Source organism: Taudactylus pleione, unplaced genomic scaffold (genome assembly GCF_031769625.1).
Source record: "Taudactylus pleione unplaced genomic scaffold, aTauple2 ptg000013l, whole genome shotgun sequence".
Lineage (NCBI taxonomy): Eukaryota > Metazoa > Chordata > Amphibia > Anura > Myobatrachidae > Taudactylus > Taudactylus pleione.
The window spans coordinates 3,334,660-3,356,458 of record NW_028284416.1 but is presented as its reverse complement, the minus strand read 5'-3'; the positions used below and the strand labels follow the sequence as shown (position 1 = coordinate 3,356,458).

At 46.6% G+C, this 21,799-nt stretch overlaps 1 protein-coding gene across 1 annotated transcript in view; it reads left to right on the top strand.

Annotated features, from left to right (window-relative positions):
• The window catches only part of KCND1 (potassium voltage-gated channel subfamily D member 1), a 75,982-nt gene extending 56,873 nt beyond the window's left edge, over positions 1–19,109 (top strand). The window contains exons 3-7 of the mRNA XM_088470240.1: positions 1,746–1,908; positions 3,713–3,796; positions 6,409–6,501; positions 10,840–11,072; positions 16,870–19,109. Of these exons, the coding sequence (XP_088326366.1) occupies positions 1,746–1,908; positions 3,713–3,796; positions 6,409–6,501; positions 10,840–11,072; positions 16,870–17,071 (775 nt within the window). The 3' untranslated portion in view covers positions 17,072–19,109. The remainder of the gene's footprint in view (positions 1–1,745; positions 1,909–3,712; positions 3,797–6,408; positions 6,502–10,839; positions 11,073–16,869) is intronic.
• Positions 19,110–21,799: the final 2,690 nt, after the last annotated feature.

Below are 21,799 nucleotides of genomic sequence, written 5' to 3'. Positions count from 1 at the left end.
ATTAGGGTTAGGTTGCTGATAGTGTTAGGGTTAGGCTGAGGTTAATGTTATGGTTAGGCTGCGGATAGTGTTAGGCTGCAGTTAGTGTTTGGCTGCTGTTGGGGTTAGGCTGCTGTTAGGGTTAGGCTGCTGTTAGACTTTGGCTGCTGTCAGGGTTTGGCTGCTGTTAGTGTTAGGGTAATGCTAGGGTTAGGCTACGTTTAGTGTTAGGGTTAGGTTGCTGTTAGTGTGAGGCTGCAATTAGCGTTAGGGTTAGGCTGCTCTCAGGGTTAGGCTGCTGTTAGTGTTATGCTGTGGTTAGTGTTCGGCTGCAGTTAGTGTTTGGCTGCAGTTAGTGTTAGGGTTAGGCTGAGGTTAATGTTAGGGTTAGGCTGTTGTTAGGGTTAGGCTGCGGATAGTGTTAGGCTGCGGTTAGTGTTAGGCTGCGGTTAGTGTTACGGTAAAGTTGCGGTTAGTGTTAGGGTTTAGGCTGTGGTTAGTGTAAGGGCTAGGCTGCGGTTAGTGTTAGGGTAAAGTTGCAGTTAGTGTTAGGGCTAGGCTGCGGTTAGTGTTAAGATGAGGTTAGTGTTAGGGTAAAGATGCAGTTAGTGTTAGGCTGCGGTTATTGTTAATATTAAGGCTGGGGTTGTGTTAGGGATAGGCAGCTGTTAGGGTTACACTGTGATTAGGGCTAGGGCTGAAATAATCTGAAAATGCTATGTCGACATGCCGACTGTCAACATTCTGGCAATGTCCGTGACTACATTCTGAATGTTGAATTTAGACCAAGTCGACAATCTGGTGCCAACATTCTAAATGTCATCATTTTGTAGCACACTCCTGCAGGCGAGTTAATAAAAAATAAATTACAAATCCCCTTATTATCAATTCAATGATACAAATTAGAGACCTAGAAATCGTCCCCAAGCCCAAAGCTCATCAGCGTTTTATTTTTCCTGTGCTCCAGAGCGGTTCCGGAGCTGCGAGATTGTCAGCGCTGTGGCGCTGAAGCTGAGAGTTTGGGGGGGGGGTGTATGTACGTTTGAGATAGTGAAAGGGTGCGTTCACGTAATCGCATTCAATGCGTCTGTCTGGAGGCGGATCAATGGTGCAAGCTGATGTTGGTGATGACCCCGGCTGAATGTGTCTAACTCCATCTTAGTTATTATTATACTCTGGTAATATTGCTGCTGTGATTTATTTGCAGGGTTACAGTGAAGTGAGCAGTCAGTTCACAGTAATGAAACGCGTCAGCTTGTAAAGGGGAAGGCTCCTGCTGTTTATTACTGTGTACATAAAAAAAAAAATCCTATTTGCATCTTGTTTGATTTCCATTGTCATTTTACATGCCCCTGTGACTTTATTTCCTATGAATTACGCTGTCTCGCCATGCACAGTGATGTTAATGCAGTGCATACTGATTACTCTGACGCCGCGCAATTTGCTAGTATTGCAGATCTTGGCTCAGCTCTGAACGAGCAATAAATACAATGTGTATTGTTTTTTTTTCAAGATGCATTGTACGTTTGCGAATATCGTCAAAGTTGCGTCCATCTGAGCACGTGCTCCAATATGGATGCCTCCACTTTGAGTAGGCAATAAGGTGCCATGGACTGGCGTGGTTGGCAAAAAAAATGGGTCACTCTTATTAGCAGAGAAATAAGGCACTTGGTGTAGAATAACATGTTTAAATTGAAATAGACATCTTAATAGAAGCATGGTACATCCCCAGCCCAGTAATGGTGCCACTGCCCGTGTTTCTGCAGGTATGGAGATATGGTTCCAGACACAATAGCTGGGAAGATATTTGGCTCCATCTGCTCCCTCAGCGGAGTGCTGGTTATTGCACTGCCGGTCCCAGTCATCGTATCTAATTTCAGCCGTATTTATCACCAGAACCAGCGGGCGGACAAGCGCCGGGCGCAGCAAGTAAGCAGGTCTTCAGTCACTCACCCTATGTTCTGTGATTGTGGTATATGTTTGTCCTGCCACCCCATATTTCTCTCCTGTCACCCAACCCCATATTTCTCTCCTGTCACCCAACCACCTAACCCCATATTTCTCTCCTGTCACCCAACCACCTAACCCCATATTTCTCTCCTGTCACCCAACCACCTAACCCCATATTTCTCTCCTGCCACCTAACCCCATATTTCTCTCCTGTAACCCAACCACCTAACCCCATATTTCTCTCCTGTCACCCAACCCCATATTTCTCTCCTGTAACCCAACCACCTAACCCCATATTTCTCTCCTGTCACCCAACCCCATATTTCTCTCCTGCCACCCAACCCCATATTTCTCTCCTGCCACCCAACCACCTAACCCCATATTTCTCCTGTAACCCAACCACCTGCCCCATATTTCTCTCCTGTCACCCAACCACCAAACCCCATATTTCTCTCCCGTCACCCAACCACCTAACCCCATATTTCTCTCCTGTCACCCAACCACCTGCCCCATATTTCTCTCCTGTCACCAACCACCTAACCCCATATTTCTTTCCTGTAACCCAACCACCTAACCCCATATTTCTCTCCTGTAACCCAACCACCTGCCCCATATTTCTCTCCTGTCACCCAACCACTTGCCCCATATTTCTCTCCTGTCACCCAACCACCTAACCCCATATTTCTCTCCTGTCACCCAACCACCTAACCCCATATTTCTCTCCTGCCACCCAACCACCTAACCCCATATTTCTTTCCTGTAACCCAAACACCTAACCCCATATTTCTCTCCTGTAACCCAACCACCTGCCCCATATTTCTCTCCTGTCACCCAACTACTTGCCCCATATTTCTCTCCTGTCACCCAACCACCTAACCCCATATTTCTCTCCTGTCACCCAACCACCTAACCCCATATTTCTCTCCTGTCACCCAACCCCATATTTCTCTGCTGTCACCCAACCACCTAACCCCATATTTCTCTCCTGTAACCCAACCACCTAACCCCATATTTCTCTCCTGTCACCCAACCACCTGCCCCATATTTCTCTCCTGTCACCCAACCACCTAACCCCATATTTCTCTCCTGTCACCCAACCCCATATTTCTCTCCTGTCACCCAACCCCATATTTCTCTGCTGTCACCCAACCACCTAACCCCATATGTCTCTCCTGTCACCCAACCACCTAACCCCATATTTCTCTCCTGTAACCCATACACCTAACCCCATATTTCTCTCCTGTCACCCAACCACTTGCCCCATATTTCTCTCCTGTAACCCAACCCCATATTTCTCTCCTGTAACCCAACCACCTAACCCCATATTTCTCTCCTGTCACCCAACCACCTAACCCCATATTTCTCTCCTGTCACCCAACCACCTAACCCCATATTTCTCTCCTGTCACCCAACCACTTGCCCCATATTTCTCTCCTGTAACCCAACCACCTAACCCCATATTCCTCTCCTGTAACCCAACCACCAAACCCCATATTTCTCTCCTGTCACCCAACCCCATATTTGTCACCCAACCACCTATTTCTCTACTATCACACAACCACCTAACCCCATATATATCTCCTGCCACCCAACCACCTGCCCCATATTTCTCTTGTGCCACCCAACCACCTGCTCCATACTACTCTGCTGTCACCCAACCACCTAACCCCATATTTCTCTCTTGCCACCCAACCACCTGCCTCATATTTCTCTCTTGCCACCCAACCACCCACCTCATATTTCTCTCCTGTCACTCACCCCGCTGTGTTTGTCATCTCCGCAGAAGATCCGCCTGGCCAGGATTAGACTGGCAAAGAGCAACACCACCAACGCGTTTCTGCGTTACAAAGAGAGTGGGGGCCTAGAGGTAAGGATAGCTTTCCATTTTGATCCCAAAACTACTACTAGAATGTGTCTTATATAAGCTGGGAGACTAAGAGGACGTACACATACTTTATTTCATGTCTTACGTTTTCACACATATAAATACACTTCCCTGTATATAATGCAAGATTTCCACCGGCTGCAGAACGTTCCACTATCTCCTCCCACAAAACAAGATCTTGATTGATTTTTTTGTGCACAGTGTAAGACATATTACTGAAGGTCACCTGAATACAGCAGATGAAACCGTAAGCCGCCCCAGCTCCTGTCAAGAGGAGCGTATTTTACCCTTCTATCCCAAATACCCACCATCTTGCTGCACAAAGTAATTTGCTTACTTATACAAGTAGACACCACAAAACAAAAGAAATTGAAATGGCACTATATGTCCGCCGGATTTCACCTCTGTCAGTTCCCCTTAATGTCTCCTAGCTGGCTGCCATTTTTTATGTCTACGGACTGGTCAGTTGATGTGTGGGGATCTCTGCGCAGTTTGTAAAATGATTAAGAATTTTAAATCGACAGGTTCACACCAAAGCATCTTGGTTAAAGCGGTTGGATACGCTAGCCGCGTATGATGCGTACGTGGACAAGAATTTACTGCAATGGCTGATAATAAAAATCCTATGAAAGCAGGTTTTGTTGGTAAATGTGGAAGAATTCTGCCCACAGATGATCAGTGCCTTCAGTCCTGCACAACCAGAGGAGCACGATTTGGTACTTACCAAATTGGTCAGGCCCAGTTTGGTTAGGACATGTGTTGGCAAATTGGAGTGGGCATGTAGCTCATGCCGACTAAGGCCAGCATTAGAGTAGGTGGTAAACCGCGGAAGGAAAAATCGACGATGAGCTATAGGAGGGGTGTAAAACGTTTAATTCGGCAAGGAGTAGGTGGAGCTTAGTGTTAGATGGGTGATGTTGGTGACGGTTACGATGGTGAATTGGACTGTTTGCCATGAAGGACAGGTTATAGGATACATAGCTATGAACTGACTCGCTAGAACTTGTGCCAGTTCTGTTAATTCTATTACTACACAGCAGCTGCTCTCAAACCGTTCACCTGCATTAATCCGATGCTCAGGGGAAAAAAAAAAAAAATCAATAATGGAGACTTTCATAGTAGGGACGAAATAAGAGCATTATACCAGTTGTTGGCGGTATCAGTAAGGTCGGATACGTAGCTGTGTTCATCCAGAGAGGCCAGGGATTCGATTAGAGGTCACAGAAAGGCAAGTAAGAGAGGCTGGAGCTCTGGTGGTGAGGCGATGAATAGTCACACAGAAGTATATATAGAACTAATGAGTGAAGACCTAGAGCAGGGGTCTTCAACCTTAGCCCTCCAGCTGCTGTGGAGCTACACAACCCAGCATGCACTGCCACCTTTTTGATATAACAGCATGCTAAAACTATGTCAATGCATGCTAGGATGTGTAGTTCCACAGCAGCTGGAGGGCCAAGGTTGAAGACCCCTGACCTAGAGGGTTATAAGGGAGAGTTCAGTGTGGATGGCTAAGTGCTATCAGGTATTCCAGGATATTTTCAGTATTCGCGACTGTACATTTACACCTTGTGAATGATGAATCTCCTATAAATCAGAACCTTGTCACATCCAGACTCACAGAAACATATTTATAGTGAATTACTGCATTTACGCCTAACAGTGATTATAAAAACCCATGCCATAAAATAGGATTAAAGTCTTAAACATATACTCAGTGGTCTTGAAATGTGCCCAATATGGTGGGCAAAGGAATAGGAAATACTGTTTATTGAACAGATCACATCATAAAACATCGTAAAGAAATTCAAAGTACAAAATTAGTGCACACCATAAATAACTGGCCAGGTCTAACGTTAGCTTTGGGAAGGATCCAGTTTTAGGTATAGAGAGCGAGGGAACACCCTCGCATATAACGGTGTGGCAAACCATGGAAAAAGAGGAAAGAAGAAAGATAAAGTAGGGAAGAGATAGAATGAGAACGGGTTTGGGAAAGAGAGCCAATGGGGTGAGGCCTCTTAGTTGGGAGCTATGTGAAGGGGAGATTTATACAGATAGTTAACAACTAAACGAGGATGGGGATGTTGAGAGTACAACCATGGACTCCAGACTTTACCAAACGATTTGGCCGAATTCTTAATTATGCTGGTCATGTACTTCATCTTCTAGGTATACCAAATGCGAGAAAGGATTGACTGCATAGGTATAATCACTCAGTTTTACAGTAGGGTCCGATTCAGTTAGATGCAAAAAAAAAAAGTCTTGAGTCCTGGGCTAACGTAAGTGCACTGGCTCGGGTCACAAGCCCACTCGTGGCTAATCAGATCTCCCCTGAGACATAGAAGTCTATTTTGAATCCTGTCTAAAATATAGCACAAGTGTGAGGTCGGGTCATGTCAATTGTGATCCAGGAAGGCGGTAGGCTTCTGTGACATCAGCCGTTACTGCACATGTCAGTTTTCGGTTATGCAGGGAAAGTTGTCATTGGAAAATGTTCCGCTTTGTTTTATTGTAGCAGGTCATGGGGGGACCTGGGGATACAATTAGCCATCTGTATGGCAGAGTGCCTGCCCTATTAATGCTTTTCTGTTTTGCAGGAAAATACAGAGACTCATGCTCTATGTATCAAGAATCGCTCAGCGTTTGAGTTACAGCATCACCACCTCCTGCACTGTTTGGAAAAGACCACGGTAAGAACCTATAGACTAATACCACCAAAATTTAATCATTCTACTATATAACTAGTTATTTCTACAATCTCTGCTGTAATGTCCAGGATGAGCCATGTAACATCTGCCCATTTCACAGATCTTCGACTCACCCATACTGATCCATTATTCCTCTCCTGGTGTCTTCTGATGTAACCGGGATGTGACCCGTCCATACTGAGCCATTATTCCTCTCCTGGTGCCTTCTGATGTCACCTAGATGTGACCTGTCCATACTGAGCCATTATTCCTCTCCTGGTGCCTTCTGATGTCACCTAGATGTGACCTGTCCATACTGAGCCATTATTCCTCTCCTGGTGCCTTCTGATGTCACCTAGATGTGACCTGTCCATACTGAGCCATTATTCCTCTCCTGGTGCCTTCTGATGTCACCTAGATGTGACCTGTCCATACTGATCCATTATTCCTCTCCTGGTGTCTTCTGATGTAACCGGGATGTGACCCGTCCATACTGAGCCATTATTCCTCTCCTGGTGCCTTCTGATGTCACCTAGATGTGACCTGTCCATACTGATCCATTATTCCTCTCCTGGTGTCTTCTGATGTAACCGGGATGTGACCCGTCCATACTGAGCCATTATTCCTCTCCTGGTGCCTTCTGATGTCACCTAGATGTGACCTGTCCATACTGATCCATTATTCCTCTCCTGGTGCCTTCTGATGTCACCTAGATGTGACCTGTCCATACTGAGCCATTATTCCTCTCCTGGTGCCTTCTGATGTCACCTAGATGTGACCTGTCCATACTGATCCATTATTCCTCTCCTGGTGCCTTCTGATGTCACCTAGATGTGACCTGTCCATACTGATCCATTATTCCTCTCCTGGTGTCTTCTGATGTAACCGGGATGTGACCCGTCCATACTGAGCCATTATTCCTCTCCTGGTGCCTTCTGATGTCACCTAGATGTGACCTGTCCATACTGATCCATTATTCCTCTCCTGGTGTCTTCTGATGTAACCGGGATGTGACCTGTCCATACTGATCCATTATTCCTCTCCTGGTGCCTTCTGATGTCACCTAGATGTGACCTGTCCATACTGATCCATTATTCCTCTCCTGGTGTCTTCTGATGTAACCGGGATGTGACCTGTCCATACTGATCCATTATTCCTCTCCTGGTGCCTTCTGATGTCACCTAGATGTGACCTGTCCATACTGATCCATTATTCCTCTCCTGGTGCCTTCTGATGTCACCTAGATGTGACCTGTCCATACTGATCCATTATTCCTCTCCTGGTGCCTTCTGATGTCACCTAGATGTGACCTGTCCATACTGAGCCATTATTCCTCTCCTGGCATTTTCTTTTTTTTAAACACTTTTTTTATTAAAGCAATGCATATCATCAAACAGTGTACAGAGTAGTCAAGAAAAATGACGATAAATGTTAGTACAAATTGTGTCTTTTCAGAAATATACTAAATAGCTCAAATATTGTATAACAAACAGTCTCTGACATGGTAACTTTATAATAAGGGAAACATATGGAACAGACAATATAAAAAGAAATACACTTCTGAAAAGAATTATAACAAAAGATGTCTTTGTTATTTCTCCTATCTCCACCCCCACTTTTCCTCCTCAAGCAGTACCCTTGAAAATTTTGTCTATAGATTAATTTCTATAATCCAGATTTACAAAACTATTGGAGGATCGTTATCCACCATACGCTGCATAAACCATATAGTGTTTGAAAACGAGTTACATATCTGTGTCTTAACAGCTGTAGAAAGGGTTACAATGTAACTCTCCCAAACTGCGAAAAAACGTTCAACCTGTGTCTCCTTTTCCAAAGTAGCTCCCACCCACTCCATTCTAAAGAGATAGAAAAGTTTAGCTTTGAAAAGACTCATGGAAGGTGGTTCCGGGTTGATCCATGTCTGCAGGATGGATTTCCTCACCGCAGCACTCACAACCAATAATAATTTACGGCTTCCTCTTGTTATACGCAGATCACTGGGAATAATCCCAAACAGTGCCCACTCTGGACTTAGAGGTAGAAAATTGATTAAATGTGTTACTGAATATAAACGAACATCAATCCAAAATTTACGTATGATAGGACAATCCCAAAGGCAGTGTTTTAGGTCTGCCTGGGGATTTCCACATTTAAAACAATGATGCGAATCAGATAAACCAATCAAAAATCTCCTATGTGGGGAAAGATACGTTCTGTGCAAAATGTTAAGGAACATTTCCGTGTACATAACAGAAGGGAATGATCTACAGGCTTTGTAATGTGCGTCTAGCAATTCATCCACCCGCAGACTCGGAACCTGGGAGGTCCAAACCACAATACCTCTCTGAGATTTGGTGTGATCTAACGAGCTTCGGAGCCAGTTGTAGGCTGAAGAAATTGCCCCTTTATTCTGAGATTGTTGCCTCAACATCACATCAAGTAAATTATCCCAGTCAGCAGAAGAAAAACGTCTTATTACCAGACTGACATAATGCTGTGCCAGTAAAAATGCTACAGGGTAACCAGTTATCACTGGATATCTTTCAGACATCTCCTGGAACGTGAGGGGTCGGTGTGTCTCCAAATTTACCATGCATCCTACATTGGTCACTCCGCCTACTCTCCAGATAGTAAAAGGGTATCCAGCTTGCCCTTCCTGAAAGTCTGGATTTGATAGTAATGGGAGAAACAATGTGTTATGAGAGTTTAAATTATTTTTGTGGCGTGTAATGCACCACAGTTTTCTGACAGACCATAGTAAAGGGTTATCACGGTATTGGGGTAAAATTTCTTGATCATATAGATGTAAGAAAGATATTAGATCGCCCCCCTGAAGAAATTCCCTTTCCAGAGAGGTAACTGCATAGTTATCATGACAATGTAACCAATCCTTGAGATATCTAAGATGGGCCGCCTGGCAATACAGCTGGACATCTGGAAAATGAATTCCCCCATTAGTTACAGTTTGTTGCAACTTTATAAGCCCAATACGGGGACGCTTGCCCTTCCATATGAACTTCCGAAATAAGAAATTAAGTTGTTAAGTTGTTGTCTCCTGGCATTTTCTAATGTCACCTAGATGTGACTTGTCCATACTGAGCCATTATTCCTCTCCTGGCGTTTTCTGATGTAACCGGGATGTGACCTGTCCATACGGAGCCAATAATTCTCTCCTGGCATTTTCTGATGTCACCTAAATGTGACCTGTCCATACTGAGCCATTATTCCTCTCCTGGCGTTTTCTGATGTAACCGGGATGTGACCTGTCCATACGGAGCCAATAATTCTCTCCTGGCATTTTCTGATGTCACCTAAATGTGACCTGTCCGTGTTATGCTCCCTGTGACATCTCATCCTTTCTGGGCAATACATACCTATAGCACATAACTCCTTGTGTCCTTCAACTTGTCCATTCAACTTAATATAATCTTTGTGTCACTAGTCTTTAAGGTGGACCCACCATCATATGCCTCAGAGGCGATAAATATCACTAGTCTCTTTCCTACTGATAGGCTGAATGCTGGTACAGCCCGCACAGAATGGCTGCCTCCACTGTTTGTAGCTGATGGCTCCATCATACAGGGCAATATTGAGCACTCTTTGCGTTTTATTTACTATGTTTTGCTATTAAAAGCATTGCCCGGTTATATTTCGGGCTTAAACACTCCGGGAAGAAAAACTGCTGCTTAGTAAATAAACCCCAATGTGTCTGAGTTCTCAGTCGTCCACACGGGAGGTAGTTGAAATCCCGGCTGTTGGGAAGCCGACACCGGAATTCCAATACCAGTCAGAATCACGGCGCCAGCATCCCGCCCGCTGGCACCCCAGCGGTAAGTAGTGGGGTTAGGGGGAGAGTTGTTAGGCACTAGGGAGTGAGATTAGGTTTAGGGTGTGGGGAGGGAGAGTTAGGGTTCAGGCACCAGGAGGAGAGTTAGGGTTCAGGCACCAGGAGGAGAGTTAGGGTTCAGGCACCAGGAGGAGAGTTAGGGTTCAGGCACTAGGAGGAGAGTTAGGGTTCAGGCACTAGGGAGGAGAGTTAGGGTTCAGGCACTAGGGAGGGAGATTAGGTTTAGGGTGTGGGGAGGGAGAGTTAGGCTACTTACCGACAGGTGTCGGTATCCTTACCCTGTCGGAATGCCGGCGTTGGGATTCTGACTGCCGAGATCCCTGTACCCAACCAGTCCACACTAGTCTCTATGTCTCTTTGGTTTATGAGCTGTCTGTGGTGAACCTTTATGTCAACTGAGACCTCCTTCTCCTCTCCTTGTACCTCCCTGTGTCTCGGAGCTCTGAGTACATATCTCTGTCTCCTGTTCTCTGCTTGCCTCCTGTCTCCAGTGCCATGAATTTACAGATGAGCATACATACAGCGAGGCCCTGATGACTGAATCGATTGGGTACCGGACCAGCCGCAGCACCTCTGTATCTTCCCAGCAGGGCCTGAGTACCTCCTGCTGCCCACGCCGTGCCAAGCGCCGCGCCATCCGACTTGCTAACTCCACTGTCTCCGTCAGCCGTGGCAGCATGCAGGAGCTGGATACTCTGCATGTGCAGAAGGGCCTTAACCAGAGGTAAGTAGAGGTGTTGCCTAGTGATTGCCTATCTGCCATGCCAGACCCGTCCCCCGATGCAGACCTAGAACCTGCCCGGGAATTCTAATTATCATTATCCTTCTACTGAAATCAACTCGGAACATTGGGGGAGATGTATCAAACCGTCTAAAGAAAAGACAAGTGGAGACGTTGCTTATAGCAACCAATCAGCAACCTGCGCTGTGATGACTTGCTCAATGCTGTAACAATACCTATTATACTATGTCACACACCCATCACACAGCTCTTCTTATCCTACAGTTGTGTTGACACAGAAGGTACAAGTGCTTTTATAGGACGGTCCTAAAGCTTCAGCTATATATAGATCTTGTAGGGGTAAATCAGAGTTTGGGCAACATATGGGACTTGTAGTTCATGGCTGGTGTTGACTTTAAGGACCTCTCCTCTCCTCTCCGCTCTGCTCTGTTTTGGTTTGAGGTCTATGACTCACACATTGATGCAGAATGTTACTTATTACAGAATAGTACTTACCTAGGGGTCCGGCGTTGTGGCCGATCCAGTGGGACCCCCAAACTCTGCCGCAGCCTGGCGAATCTCTCCTCCTGGAGGGATGGAGGAGGGATTTATAGCTTAAATAAATATGTACATTAATAATAAATACAGGTTGCTGTGGTATAAAAGGGCACTTTGCACTAATCACCTACATATGTATTAAACATGATTCAATTTGGAATATGTGGGAGCAGTGGAAGTGTAGCTGCGGGAGGAGTGGAAGCGTAGTAGCTGCGGGAGGAGTGGAAGCGTAGTAGCTGCGGGAGCAGTGGAAGCGTAGTAGCTGCGGGAGCAGTGGAAGCGTAGTAGCTGCGGGAGGAGTGGAAGCGTAGTAGCTGCGGGAGGAGTGGAAGCGTAGTAGCTGCGGGAGCAGTGGAAGCGTAGTAGCTGCGGGAGCAGTGGAAGCGTAGTAGCTGCGGGAGCAGTGGAAGCGTAGTAGCTGCGGGAGGAGTGGAAGCGTAGTAGCTGCGGGAGGAGTGGAAGCGTAGTAGCTGCGGGAGGAGTGAAAGCGTAGTAGCTGCGGGAGTGGAAGCGTAGTAGCTGCGGGAGGAGTGGAAGCGTAGTAGCTTCGGGAGGAGTGGAAGCGTTGTAGCTGTGGGAGCAGTGGAAGAGTAGTAGCTGCGGGAGGAGTGGAAGTGTAGTAGCTGCGGGAGGAGTGGAAGTGTAGCTGCGGGAGCAGTGAAGCGTAGTAGCTGCGGGAGTGGAAGTGTAGTAGCTGCGGGAGTGGAAGTGTAGTAGCTGCGGGAGGAGTGGAAGAGTAGTAGCTGCGGGAGGAGTGGAAGAGTAGTAGCTGCGGGAGGAGTGGAAGAGTAGCTGCGGGAGGAGTGGAAGTGTAGTAGCTGCGGGAGGAGTGGAAGTGTAGTAGCTGCGGGAGGAGTGGAAGAGTAGTAGCTGCGGGAGGAGTGGAAGTGTAGTAGCTGCGGGAGGAGTGGAAGTGTAGCTGCGGGAGCAGTGAAGCGTAGTAGCTGCGGGAGGAGTGGAAGTGTAGTAGCTGCGGGAGTGGAAGTGTAGTAGCTGCGGGAGTGGAAGCGTAGTAGCTGCGGGAGGAGTGGAAGTGTAGTAGCTGCGGGAGGAGTGGAAGCGTAGTAGCTGCGGGACGAGTGGAAGTGTAGTAGCTGCGGGAGGAGTGGAAGTGTAGTAGCTGCGGGAGCAGTGGAAGTGTAGTAGCTGCGGGAGGAGTGGAAGTGTAGTAGCTGCGGGAGGAGTGGAAGTGTAGTAGCTGCGGGAGGAGTGGAAGTGTAGCTGTACACACACACACACACACACACACACATTTTTCCTCTGCTTTTGGTGCTATCTAGTATCTGTATATAGAAAACCAGTGCAACTAAAAGGTATTGCTGGCTTTTTAAATGGGTGCTAACCCTATATATTGTATTTGTCTATTTAAATATGAAGGGATGACTTTGTAGAAACATTCTTGGTCTAGGATCTAGTTTAGCCTTCTCCATTTAGTACAGTTCCATTATTTGCTTTCTCTTCCTACGATTGTTTTATCTCCCACAGAACTCTCCTGTCAGCCTAACTGAGGTGTGAGAGGGAGAGTATGCCCAGGGATGTGTCAGACAGGAGGGCAGATCAGGCCAAGAGCTGACAGACATAACCTGCTCATAGCCTGCAGGGAGGGATAACATGAGACTGTGTCACACCTCCCAACATTTATACAGGCACAACAGGGACAAATAAACCACCAAACTCCACCCTGAGCTACCTGAGAACAAATGTGTCCTCCCTCCGAATGGAGCAACAAATGAATCTCTATTCTACCATATAATAGAATGAAATATCCCAGCACAGTGCGCCACCTAGTGGTCAAAGTCAGAATGGCTGAGACTCCTTGATTTTAATGACCAATGGCATAAGTAGTAAGCACTGCTCGGATGTCTTCCTTTGGACAACCCCTTCTGAAATAAACACGCTGCATCCCTGAAGCCAGGTGGCGGATCACACATAGGGGGAGATGTAGCAAAGCTTGGAGAGAGATATAAAGTGGATAGAATTAAAGTACCAACCACGCAGCTCCTGTTACTTACAGGCTGTGTTTGAAAAATTGCAGTTAAAAGCTGAATGGTTGGTACTTTATCTCTCTCCAAGCTCTGATGATACATCTCCCCCATAGTGCTGCTCATTGTCCCGGTAGAAAGGGCGCATTATATGGACTCTGGGCCCTATTTAACAACGATGTCATCCTTGCTGTATGTAACAAACATCGGTAATATAACATTAACGCTGTTGGTCACTGCATCACTCTCGCCGTTGCCGTCAATAGGGTCCCCAGCAGTAGCCATTCCGGCTTCAGGCAAACCTTCCAGATACTGCTAGGTCCCCGCTGGGTTCATCGGTCATGCAAGAACGAGTTCTTCTCTGAGGGGCGCCCTGGAGAAATGATATATTGCTAAAATATTATCACTTATGTTTGGACTTAGACCTAGACAAACCATACATATAACGATTACAGGCAAAGTGACTAATTAGGACTAAATAATATAAATGAATCTGCCAATCAGGAGTCCAATATCACTGTTGCCAATTAAAATACAAAAACACTAGACATAGGCCCTGATTCAGAGCCGCTCGCAAAAAGTGAGCACTTGCTCTGAATCAGGGCGGCCGCTTTTTTTTTTTTTTTTTTTAAACCGGCCTCCTGGCCGCTGGATAAGCTGTGGGTGACCACCCACAGCTTATGCGAGCGGCCAGGTGATGGTCGTGACGAGACCCTTGTGGTAGGGTCTCATCTTCCGCAATCCCCAGTGAGCTTCCTGCTCTAATAGAGCCGGAAGCTCACTACTGACATCACTGGTGATGTCAGTAGGGCCGCCCACAAACGCCACCCACCCCCAACAAAACGGCGCGAGCTGTCGATCAACATCGTCAGCCGCCCCGTTTTGCTGCGAGCCCCGGAGCGAGTGCGCACTGCCCGGCCATCGACCCGCTTGCGAGCGGGTCTGAATCAGGCCCATAGTGTAGGGAGTGTGACAATAGGGGACATAATGGGATGCGCTCGGCATCCCAGCCGTCGGGATGCCGACATTTACATTAATGGCGTGAGAATACCGAACGTAAGTAACGGGGTTGGGGGGAGGGTTACGGTTAGGCACTACGGGGAGGGTTAGGGTTAGGCACTAGGGGGGGGGAGGGTTAGGGTGCTGGGAGGGGGAGGTTAGGTTCAGGCACTAGGGGGGGGAGGTTACGGTTAGGCACCAAAGAGGGGGGGTTAGGGTAGAGAGAGGCGGAGGGTTAGCATACCGACCAACAAGTGTCGGTATGATCACGACTGTTGGTATTTCATACAGATTCCGATATAAAAACAATAAAGACAACATTAAAAAGTCGCCAATTCAACCTGCATATATCTAGGTGGAATTCCGCTATTATGTAGCTCCTTAGAGTCCGTCTATTATTAGTGAGTAGGATTATAATGAATCTGATAACAAGTCCGCTAGGTACGCCTCATGCATATATTTGCGGAGGAGGTTCAAGTCCCAGATCACATGAGTGTAAGGTCAATCTGCTATATTAATTGTTATTGTGCATACAATAATTCTTCATAAATGTTTATACCACATGTACATTCGAGCACCTCCGTAACAGTTATACTTTACAGACAATAATATAGTCCCTGCTCTATTAGATATAGAATCAGTCTGGTATAATAACTAATATTGTAAAAACAGTAAATTCTATGTTTATATAACACGTGCAAACATAAGTATCTCCATGGCAAATCCACTATGAAAGCAATGTATAAAAGAATAGTATTCCTCAATTATAGACGGTATAACCAGCACCTGATTATTACGTATATACTGTATGTAGAGCACTTGCAGATTTAGGAATAAACTTTGCAGCTTACACTTTTATATAGAAAGATTGTGCATACATACACTCCATTGTGAGTTGGAATGGATCATGTATACATTATCCAGAGACAATACGTGGGTTAGGTCACAATTACCAGATATATTACAGTCACCGTGCAGAAAAGTGAAGGAGGAGACTGAGCAGTTACAAGTCGCTGACTGCTGCTGTCTCCATTATACCTGGGCATTGAACCAATGATAAGCAGGTAGGCACAGTGGCTCAGTGAAATGAAGTGTTGGTAGAGTGCTGCATCTGCTGTCAGGGGTACCTGCCGTGTAATGCCCAGGGGCAGGACAAGCACAGCAGAGTGCCTAATGAGAATAAAGCAGAAATAGAAAAGTACCTTACGGGCAGTGAACTCACTAACAACAGGTGAGTATGGCGGGTGGGGAGCCCTAGAGCACTATCAGGGTGCCGACGCGCGTTTCGCAATATATCATTTCTCTACTATGCCCCTCAGAGAAGTACTCGTTGTCTGTTCTTATGTATCATTGTACTTCTGGGAGCACCTTTTTGTATGAATATTAATAGGAATCTCACCTGTTTAAATAATAGATTTCCCCTATCTAGTGCTGGGACCATCCACCGCTTTCCTCTCTTAATCAGTCATGCGCAGACTGACCGTTGTGCATGCCAGAGTAGCCCGTCGCTGCCAGCGATAGGCTGCCAGCAGGTGAGCAAAGGACACCGCCGCCGAGGAGGAGGAGGACACCCCTGGACCTCGCAGGAGGGGTAAGTAATGATGAATACCAGCGGCATATCCCCAGCACTAGATAAGGGAAATCTAGTGTCACTATGATACGAAATGAAATATGCTGCTGGTATTAAGGTACGTCAATAAATTGGGCCCTCTGTAACATAACATATTACATAGTACAAAGCAACTCCCGGCTTCCATTTTCACATTATTTCATATAGCCATGACCAGCTATTGCGCCACAGCTGTAACTTTTATGCTTGGTGGAAGCAAAGCTCTTTCCTCGTATACATCTGTGGGTATGAATACACAAAGACTGAGACACCCACTGTGGGGAAAATCCAATTAACTCTCCCCCGCAGGCAAAGGGGGCAAGTTGAAGTTGCAACAGTGCGTAAACACCTGCAACGGCATCAGAATATGCCTCCTGGCAGCCCCATCTCGCCCCAGATTCAGGAATTTTTGTATACGCCCCCCAAAAAATCCATGAATCCAGTGGTACTGTGAGTGTGGCATATAAATTCTCACTGTCCATACAGTGGTCCTGGCGGCATCTAAGTACCGGTAAGTATACATTATATATATGTATATCTTTATAAGAAAGACATTTAGCATTTTCAACTTTTATTTAATTTTTTGTTTTCTGTACTGCTGACACAATCTGGATTTTGTCTCCCTTCCTCTCTCCACATGGTGCTGGCTCAGTCGCTCCAGTCTCAATGCCAAATCCCACGGGAACCTGAAGCTTAATTGTGAGACGTCAGATCTTACAGCTGCTATCATCAGCATCCCGACACCCCCGGACCATACCCCTGACGACCTCTCTTCACCCAATTCTGGCATCCTGAGGAATTCCAGCATCACGGCCAGATACTACCAGGAGACTGTCAGGATTTCCAGCTTGTAGGGTCTGGTACACCCCGGAACTAGTGACGTCTCAAACACACTGTGACACCGCACACGCGAACACCTCACGGCAAGCACATACAAGACAATCAGCTCATCTCCATGTGGCCAGCTGACGTGACACAAAGGCCATTATCTGTCTAGACCCACACAGCGCACTCTCGCGGGATAACCTCGGCTGCGACTGCACAATGACACTGCGTATAGGAGGGGATCATTCACACAAGCTGTGCACATACACGCTTCTACGCGAATCAAAGCAGCACAACCTAAATCACCTCATTCTGCATCGCCAGACGCAGGCTAGATGTTCACAAGCCCTCATACCGCAAACACCATCGTGAATCACGCTCAGCACACCCATAATGGTCCTCCAATAGGAGAAATTCAACTGAGGGCTAAAATTAAAGCGGGGTATTAAAAGCACATTTATTGAAGGGGTAAGGCTGATAAAGTCAGACGTTTTGGGATCTCATTTAGAGTGGGTGCCAAACGTAAAAAGATCTGGGCGCACAATTGCCGCCAAACGTGTGTATGTTTCATTGCACTGGTGTGATATCTGATAATGTGTAGCTGAAAATACAGCAGAAGAATGCAGTTACATCAAGACCCAACCCCATTTGGACCGATGCGGCTGCCTATAACATATGCCGGTCATCATCATCAACTTGAGAAGCGTTTAAGGAGTATTGATGATGATAGTGTAAGAAAAAAAAAGAATAACTAAATTTACACACAAATAAAGTTGTTACTGTCCAACCCACAAACACTTTACCAACCCCAAGCTATACCACTATAAAAGGGGGACACTGTAGTTCCACAGAGTAAATTAATAGAAGATACTAATTATATTATGAAAGTACTGCAGACTCTCCAACATGACCCCCTCCACCAGGTACACAAGGCTCTGCTCCCGAACTTCTCACCTAATTTATGATTGCAGCCACCTGTACCTGTGCAATCATATATTAGGAGCATTGTGTACCTGATGGAAGGGGTCATGTTAGAGGGTCTGTTACTGTGTGGAGCTACAGAAATTAGAGGCAGCCTGTCAGATATGGGAATACGGGGATGAGAGTAGAGGCAGGCCGTCCGATATGGGAATACGGGGATGAGAGTAGAGGCGGCCAGTCAGATATAGGAATATGGGGATGAGAGTAGAGACGGCCCGTCAGATATGGGAATACGGGGATGAGAGTAGAGGCGGCCCGTCAGATATGGGAATACGGGGAGGAGAGTAGAGGCGGCCCGTCAGATATGGGAATACGGGGAGGAGAGTAGAGGCAGGCTGTCAGATATGGGAATACGGGGATGAGAGTAGAGGCGGCCCGTCAGATATGGGAATACGGGGAGGAGAGTAGAAGCGGCCCGTCAGATATGGGAATACGGGGATGAGAGTAGAGGCAGGCTGTCAGATATGGGAATACGGGGATGAGAGTAGAGGCAGGCTGTCTGATATGGGGACAGAATGATAAGTCAGTAATGGGGATAAGTCTGTCCGAGTATCGGGGTAACTGGATCAGTCAGAGTTTGGGGATATATGGGTCACAGTTTAGGATAACAGCATCGGATAAGGGACTAAACACCAGGAAAACCTGTATCTATGGAAGCGTCTACGTGAATATGTTTATTAGGGGGGAAACAAATCATTTACAATTAAGTGAGGGTATGATCATTCTCCATACATTTACTGACGCTACATGCACTCACATTATTCCTCAGCCGACGTTCACTTATCCCTCTTCTACCTACACCCCCTGTATTCCCACGCCGCACACACACCTACCGACCCGCACGCACACCTACTGACCCGCGCACATACCTAGGCTCCCATTGGACTGACTATTCTGTAGTCTAGAGAAATGCACAAACTGAGAGGAAATCTATGCACATGTAATATTCCTATATATAGCGCTGGGGGAGGGTTTTTTGTTTGCATTTGGAACTGAGACACATTGCACAGATCTGTGCACCGTCTGGTATATACATGTATGTACAGAACTGTAGAAATCGATACCTGTACAGCACCGTGCACATCTATAATGGGGAGGGGGGGGGGGGCGGGCAATGTATATGTCTGTATGCACAGAGCTACTTACAGCTATGCACAGCACTGTACATATCAACACATATGCACAGCATTGTATAGAGCTGTAGGCAGAGCATTGTATATGACTATGCAGAACCCTGTGGCATTGTATGTGTCAGTATATATGTATGTACAGCACTGTATACATGAGAGGCAATGTGTTCCAGGCTGCCCCCATGCAGAGAGGGGGGCGCAGGTGTTGGTCAGGCACTATGCATAACACAGCGGGGCGTGGGCCGCGGCTCCCGACCTGGGGAGGGGAAACCGTTCAGCAAGAGCTTTTGACTCAGGGACACACAGATTATACACTCTCTCCTTCCTCGCCGTCCCGGAAGCCTGAAGCCCTGCAGGCCATAAGGCGTCACCTCCCTGCAAACCAGTGATCCCTGTGCCGCCCATCCACGCCCCACAAGGACGCTACAGACGCAAAACACGGAATGTGACAGCGGGGAGCACGCCGCCTGCCCCTTTTTATGCTTTCTTTTTTTAGAGATGATGTCACTGTGCGATTATTAATCAGGTACGATGTCATTGTTCGATTGTTGTGCAATCATGGTGTGGCCCTGGACAGCTGGAGAGCTAATCCGGTCGCACATGGCAATACATTGTGGAGGGAAGTCAGGTGTCAGTGTTATCTGAGTGGCCACAACGCCATCTGCAGGCTCTCACTGGGCATTACAAGGGCCGTTCTATGCATGCTGTGACTTTCATATATGCACATGTGGGCACAATTCACACTCAGCCATATGGGGGGGGGGTATAGGGACTATAAGCCTGACTGGGTACCGTTCTAGGTACCTGTCAACACAGATATAAAATAGACTAGGGGGTAAGGGGGGGATATTTGGATTTTTTTTTTTTTCATTGTATTGCATCCAGATATAACAATGTACAGACTGCTACATAAGCTCTGGCGTGTGAGAGAACAGTCTACAGAGTCGTCTCATGGCCACTGACACGCAGTGAGTGACAGGGTAGCGATAGTAACCCTCTCCCTACAGGACGTCTCTGCAATCAGGCCATGTCTGCGCATCTGCAGAGCATCTCACCCGCTAATACTAGGTCCTGCAGAACATCTCTCCTAATGGAAAGGTTCACTGAGGCAACCCCAGCCAAATATTTCTACCCCTATAATGGCAATTTGCAGAGTGTCTCTTCCTAATACTGGCGGCCGAGTGATCCTGTGTCCCAGGTCTTAGGCCATAGGAGCAGGACCAGCCTCTCTCTCTGCCCAGCTTAATACCTGCTGAGCATTACTCTTCACTGACATCAAAATATTTGATCAATAAAGACTGCAGACTATCACTACCTATTGTAGAATAACCTTTCGCACTACAAAAGCCACGAAGACCTGCAGAACATCACTCTGCCGGTAATACATGCAGGACATCACTTTGTCTGCCGATAATGCCTGCAGAACATCACTCTCTTTGCTGGTAATATCTGCAGAACATCGCGCTCTGTCTGCCGACACTACCTGCAGAACATCACACTGTTTGCCGGTAACTGCAGATCACCACTATGTCCACTAGTAATATCTGCAGAACATCACTCTCTCATCCGGTAACTTCTGCAGAACATCACTCTCTCTCTCTCTGCCGGGATCCTCTGCAGAACATCACTTTCCCTGCCATTAAGATTTGCAGACCATTATTCTCCCTGTCAGAGCTATCCACAGACCCTGAGCTACAGGTCATCTTAAAGAACCACTGTAGGTAGTAAATGTTATAGTATATTACAGATTAGATAATGAAAGGTAAACAGGGTGAGATTCCACATCCACAAGGTGGGAATCTGAAATATTTCCCACTATTAATGACCGATTGTCCGGCTAATCTATATTTTAGCAGAGTTACAAGCTCTGAATGACCAAGAAAATTTGAGCATTGCAGGATTCAATTACTTTAACTTTGAAGATTTTCAACACTAGGGTGCAACCTCCTATGTAGTCTGAACCAATACCCATGAGCCTGCAGCCTCCCGATTCCCAAGGACCTGGTTACATGACCGAGGCACGAGGCACGAAGTGCCTTATATAGTTAGCTAGCTTTGAACGTCTCTGAAAACACTGCTGCATGTTAGTCCAAACGACTGGACTTTTCTCTCCCCCCACTCAGCGAATGTGACAGGTCTGCAACCAAAGTCAACCTTAGATCGGAGATTTCCAGGACTTGGCTCATCCAGCCTAATTATCATGGAGAGCCGGGGGTTTCAGGGAAGAGAAATAAAACGCCTACAAATATATAGGACCAGATTTATCAACTAGTGATATCCTCTTGTCACTCGTTACTAATCTTAAACGGTGCTCCAACCAATCAGCTCCTCACTGTCGTGCGTTTGAAAATTGAGTTAAGAGCTGATTGGTCGGAGCATCATTTAAGATTAGTAACGAGCGATAACAAGAAATTCACTCGTTGATAAATCTGGGCCATAAGTTGGATGCTATCGTAATTTGAGTGAACCAAATGGAATTTTGGGCCTGATTCAGAGCCGGACGCAATTAGCGCTCGCTCGTCCAGAAAATAGGGATGGTTATTCAAATGAACCGTTCGCTCTTTGCGGTCTGTTCACGCCTCTATGTCTGAACGAGGGAACAAAACTTGCGGTCGTTTTTTAGAAAAAAATACGCCCCCTGGCCGC